The sequence below is a fragment of the Schistocerca cancellata genome, chromosome 8 (assembly GCF_023864275.1).
Source record: "Schistocerca cancellata isolate TAMUIC-IGC-003103 chromosome 8, iqSchCanc2.1, whole genome shotgun sequence".
Taxonomy (NCBI): Eukaryota; Metazoa; Arthropoda; class Insecta; order Orthoptera; family Acrididae; genus Schistocerca; species Schistocerca cancellata.
The window spans coordinates 578,055,444-578,061,443 of record NC_064633.1 but is presented as its reverse complement, the minus strand read 5'-3'; the positions used below and the strand labels follow the sequence as shown (position 1 = coordinate 578,061,443).

Genomic DNA, 6,000 nt, shown 5'->3' with positions numbered 1-6,000 from the left:
CGTAAGTGGCAATCTCATTTCAACAGCTACATTATGATGTGTGGAATTGATAATGAGAGAAACAGTTGGCATAAGACTGTTAAATGTACGCTCAGGAATTTGGCCCAATGACTTAGTAGTGGAGCTTGAAAGGCAGGAAAACGCTACTATACAACTTTCTTATTCCTACTTTCTCACAAATTTCAAGAAAAGAGGCATATCAGCAATGGGAACCGTAGTGGCAAAGACTTCAGCGGGAGGAAAGGGTTTTGCAGCGCGTAACATCATCAAAACGACGGTGCAGCCAAAGAATCTTCCGATGAAACCTGATACACAACTTATTCGCATATTGTAGGAGTGAGGCATGTTCCCGTGCGGACCTTCACGGGATTGCGGTGATGAACTCTCACAGATGCAATGATCATGCAGACGACGACAGAGTTCGGATGCACGTTATGTTGAGATGTACTAAATAAGCTCTGTACCAAAATATAGCGAGGAAACCTCGCAAAAAATCGGATTCTCTTGCCAAAAAACATTAAAACGTTAATGAGAGGGAAAATAATGAAATTAGCAGCGTAATATCGTATTACGTGTAAGAAGCGGACGTACATCTCTGACGTTTCAAATACTGAAGTTTGTGAATTTATGCGTGTATAAAATAATTGTGTACTCGAATTTAACTGTCTTAAGTAAAAGGCTGTGTTGTTTCCAGCAAAGAGTCACTAAAATTAAGAAAAACTGCGTAGATACACTTGTACTCTTTATCTGTTCAGTGAGATGCGGAGCGCAGACGCAGGTGTAACAGTGCAGTCCGCCCCGACGTGGCCACTATGGCTTATTTTGAAGCTGTCATAACGAAGTATCGCAGACAACTGCGTAAGTCTGATAGCAAGTCGAGAGCGTAACACCCGAAATGTTTTAGAATGGGGAGTAGAGAAGGGTTGGAAGGAAGCAGTAGGCACGTGGAAGAGGAAAGGTAATGGGCTTTCTGCGTGGAGTGTGACAACGAATCCTCTGGCCCGGACGCGAGGAGTTTGTGGCTTACAGGACCGCAGCACGGGCGCGAGCACACGTCTGCGGTAAGTTGACGCTGGCGTCCCGATCCGATGGCGCCGGTGGGCTGGCGGTGGCGCGCCGTCAGCTGCGCAGTCGTCCCAGTCCCAGTGGCAGAGGCGTGGGCGGCGGCGGCGGCAGCGGGGGCGGGGGCGGGGGCGCTCAGTTCCACCAGCGTCACTGCAGGCGCGGCCAGTACTGCGCCGCCACGTCCGCCTGCTGGCCCGGCCCGGGGACCGCGATGGGCACCGACACCCCGGGCGAGATGAGGCCTGCAGACACACACCGCAGAAGCTGCTCGTCACGGGAGAACGACAAAGCACGGCTGTTGTCAGATAACGGGAGGGCTGCAAGTAGCACATCAGGGTGACTCAAAAAGAAAGAAGAGGTTTAAGTACACTACTGGCCATTAAAACTGCTACACCAAGAAGAAATGCAGATGATAAACGGGTATTCATTGGACAAATATATTATACTATAACTGACATGTCATTACATTTTCACGCAGTTTGGGTGCATAGATCCTGAGAAATCAGTACCCAGAACAACCACGTCTGGCCGTAATAACGTTCTCGATACGCCTGGGCATTAAGTCAAACAGAGCTTGGATGGCGTGTGCAGGTCCAGTTGTCCATGCAGCTTCAACACGATACCACAGTTCACCAAGAGTAGTGACTGCCGTGTTGTGAAGAGCCAGTTGCTCGGCCACCATTGACCAGACGTTTTCAATTGGTGAGAGATCTGGAGAATGTGCTGGCCCGGGCAGCAGTCGAACATTTTCTGTATCTAGAAAGGCCCGTACAGAAACTGCAACATGCGGTCGTGCATTATCCTGCTGAAATGTAGGGTTTCGCAGGGATAGAATGAAGGGTACGGCCACGGATCGTAACACGTCTGAAATGTAACGTCCACTGTTCAAAGTGCCGTCAATGCGAACAAGAGGTGACCGAGACGTGTAACCAATGGCACCCCACACCGTCATGCCGGGTGATACTCCAGTATGGCGATGACAAATACAAGCTTCCAATGTGCGTTCACCGCGATGTCGCCAAACACGGAAGCGACCATCATCATGCTGTAAACAGAACCTGGATTGAAACTTCCTGGCAGATTAAAACTGTGTGCCCGACCGAGACTCGAACTCGGGACCTTTGCCTTTCGCGGGCAAGTGCTCTACCACTGAGCTACCGAAGCACGACTCACGCCCGGTACTCACAGCTTTACTTCTGCCAGTACCTCGTCTCCTACCTTCCAAACTTTACAGAAGCTCTCCTGCGAACCTGCAGGACTAGCACTCCTGAAAGAAAGGATATTGCGGAGACATGGCTTAGCCACAGCCTGGGGGATGTTTCCAGAATGAGATTTTCACTCTGCAGCGGAGTGTGCGCTGATATGAAACTTCCTGGCAGATTAAAACTGTGTGCCCGACCGAGACTCGAACTCGGGACCTTTGCCTTTCGCGGGCAACTGCTCTACCAACTGAGCTACCGAAGCACGACTCACGCCCGGTACTCACAGCTTTACTTCTGCCAGTACCTCGTCTCCTACCTTCCAAACTTTACAGAAGCTCTCCTGCGAACCTTGCAGAACTAGTTCGGTCTCGGTCGGGCACACAGTTTTAATCTGCCAGGAAGTTTCATATCAGCGCACACTGCGCTGCAGAGTGAAAATCTCATTCTGGAAACATCCCCCAGGCTGTGGCTAAGCCATATCTCCGCAATATCCTTTCTTTCAGGAGTGCTAGTTCTGCAAGGTTCGCAGGAGAGCTTCTGTAAAGTTTGGAAGGTAGGAGACGAAGTACTGGCAGAAGTAAAGCTGTGAGTACCGGGCGTGAGTCGTGCTTCGGTAGCTCAGTTGGTAGAGCAGTTGCCCGCGAAAGGCAAAGGTCCCGAGTTCGAGTCTCGGTCGGGCACACAGTTTTAATCTGCCAGGAAGTTTCATATCAGCGCACACTCCGCTGCAGAGTGAAAATCTCATTCTGGAAACATCCCCCAGGCTGTGGCTAAGCCATGTCTCCGCAATATCCTTTCTTTCAGGAGTGCTAGTTCTGCAAGGTTCGCAGGAGAGCTTCTGTAAAGTTTGGAAGGTAGGAGACGAGGTACTGGCAGAAGTAAAGCTGTGAGTACCGGGCGTGAGTCGTGCTTCGGTAGCTCAGTTGGTAGAGCACTTGCCCGCGAAAGGCAAAGGTCCCGAGTTCGAGTCTCGGTCGGGCACACAGTTTTAATCTGCCAGGAAGTTCCATATCAGCGCACACTGCGCTGCAGAGTGAAAATCTCATTCTGGAAACATCCCCCAGGCTGTGGCTAAGCCATGTCTCCGCAATATCCTTTCTTTCAGGAGTGCTAGTTCTGCAAGGTTCGCAGGAGAGCTTCTGTAAAGTTTGGAAGGTAGGAGACGAGGTACTGGCAGAAGTAAAGCTGTGAGTACCGGGCGTGAGTCGTGCTTCGGTAGCTCAGTGGTAGAGCACTTGCCCGCGAAAGGCAAAGGTCCCGAGTTCGAGTCTCGGTCGGGCACACAGTTTTAATCTGCCAGGAAGTTTCATATCAGCGCACACTCCGCTGCAGAGTGAAAATCTCATTCTGGAAACATCCCCCAGGCTGTGGCTAAGCCATGTCTCCGCAATATCCTTTCTTTCAGGAGTGCTAGTTCTGCAAGGTTCGCAGGAGAGCTTCTGTAAAGTTTGGAAGGTAGGAGACGAGGCACTGGTAGAAGTAAAGCTGTGAGTACCGGGCGTGAGTCGTGCTTCGGTAGCTCAGTGGTAGAGCACTTGCCCGCGAAAGGCAAAGGTCCCGAGTTCGAGTCTCGGTCGGGCACACAGTTTTAATCTGCCAGGATGTTTCATATCAGCGCACACTCCGCTGCAGAGTGAAAATCTTATTCTAGAACCTGGATTCATCCGAAAAAATGAAGTTTTGCCATTGGTGCACCCAGGTTCGTCGTTGAGTACACCATACCAGGCGCTCCTGTCTGTGATGCACCGTCAAGGGTAACCGCAGCCATGGCCTCCGAGCTGATAGTCCATGCTGCTGCAAACGCCGTCGAACTGTTCGTGCAGATGGTGTCTGTCTTGCAAACGTCCCCATCTGTTGACTCAGGGATCGAGACGTGGCTGTACTATCCGTTACAGCCATGTGGATAAGATGCCTGTCACCTCGAGTGCTAGTGATACGCGGCCGCTGGGATCCAGAACCCACCGATTCCATATTCTGATATCAGTCATTGGATCTCGACCAACGCGAGCAGCAATGTCGCGATATGATAAACCGCAATCGCGATAGGCTACAATCCGACCTTTATCAATGTCGGAAACGTGATGGTACGCATTTCTCCTCCTTACACGAGGCATCACAACAACGTTTCACCAGGCAACGCCGGTCAGCTGCTGTTTCTGTATGAGAAATCGGTTGGAAACTTTCCTCGTGTCAGCACGTTGTAGGTGTCGCCACCGGCGCCAACCTTGTGTGAATGCTCTGAAAAGCTAATCATTTGCATATCACGGCATCTTCCTCCCGTCGGTTAAATTTCGCGTCTGTAGCAGGTCATCTTCGTGGTGTAGAAATTTTAATGGCCAGTAGTGTAGTTTATTACAGCATGTCTACAAGGAATGGTTTACCACTCGCAGCTATGTAACATGGCCCAAGAGTAGTGATCATATAGAGACTCTAGCCGAACGTATTGGAATTTAATGTCACGCCTTGCCTGTGGTAATCGACTTCAAACCAGATTGTAACTACTGCTCTCAGTGATTCAAGATCATCTTGAAGCAGTTTTCCAGCGAATGTTGCGAGTCTGGTATAGTTCACAGCGCAACATAAAATTTCGCTTCTTCCATTAGGCGAGGAACACAGGAATTAGACAGAAGCTCGCTGGAGGCGTGTAGTGTAGTCCTACGAGTCCCGATGTTACCTATCTGCCAATACAAAGCGCTTAAACCGAATTTTGTGGAGATTGTACTTTAGGCTGATGAAACTTATGTGATGTTTTTGGAGTGTTTTCCTTACCAGGACTTGAGCCCAGTTATTTACGCCAACGTGAACATGAAACAGGTTTTTTATTTTAACTTTATTGGCTACTAGAGTTACCCTCTCTGCCACATCAGCATAATGAGTATGCTGTGGACACTCATATCTTCCAAGATGACAACAGTCATGTAGACAGAGCTGTACGCATCGTTCATGATATGACGAACACTCGGGCACCTCGAGTGTCCGGATCTTAACCTTACACAAAATGTCTGAGACTATTTGGAGCTTGGCGGTGTGGCTGAGCGGTTCTAGGCGCTTCAGTCTGGAACCGCGCAACCGCTACGGTCGCAGGTTCGAATCCTGCCTCGGGCATGGATGTGTGTGATGTTCTTAGGTTAGTTTGGTTTAAGTAGTTCTAAGCTCTAGGGGACTGATGACCTCAGATGTTAAGTCCCATGATGCTCAGAGCCATTTGAACCATTTGAGCCACTATTTGGAACAGCGGGTGAAACGTAGCAGTCAACACCGCCCTCATTTCGTAGCTCTGCGATATCTAATCATCAATGAGTGCATTCAGCTGGATTGACGTGCCCAAAGGAACTTTTACACACTTTTCTCCACCATTATCAAGGGTAGATGCAATGTTAAACAGTATTAGCATGCTGTCTCACGGAAATGACTAATTTTTGTCTTGTTTAGCGTTAAATGGAAATAAAACGTGGGCGATAAACGGGACAGACAATGAGAAAACAGAAGCTTTTATATGTGTCGTTACATAAGAATACTGGAGATGAAATGGGTAGATAAGGTAACTGATGAAGTGTCTAGGATATATCTTGAGACACTAAATTGGTAATGGAATGAAATAAGTGGGGGTGGGTAAAGAGCGTAGACGAAGATCAAAACTTGACTACAGTAAACAGTTTCAAGGAATACAGGTTCGATAGTTACGTATTGATTTAGTGACTTGCACGGGATAGACTACCGTGAGACCTGCATA

At 49.0% G+C, this 6,000-nt stretch overlaps 1 protein-coding gene and 2 non-coding genes across 3 annotated transcripts in view; 1 reads left to right on the top strand and 2 right to left on the bottom strand.

The window, feature by feature from the left end:
• Positions 1-1,212: 1,212 nt before the first annotated feature.
• The window catches only part of LOC126095694 (paired box protein Pax-6-like), a 271,506-nt gene continuing 266,718 nt past the window's right edge, over positions 1,213-6,000 (bottom strand). Inside the window, exon 10 of the mRNA XM_049910447.1 lies at positions 1,213-1,307. Within this exon, the coding sequence (XP_049766404.1) occupies positions 1,213-1,307 (95 nt within the window). The remainder of the gene's footprint in view (positions 1,308-6,000) is intronic.
• On the bottom strand, positions 2,456-2,530 carry Trnas-cga (transfer RNA serine (anticodon CGA)). The gene has a single exon. It is a non-coding gene; the product is annotated as a tRNA-Ser (tRNA).
• Positions 2,874-2,948, top strand: Trnas-cga (transfer RNA serine (anticodon CGA)). The gene has a single exon. It is a non-coding gene; the product is annotated as a tRNA-Ser (tRNA).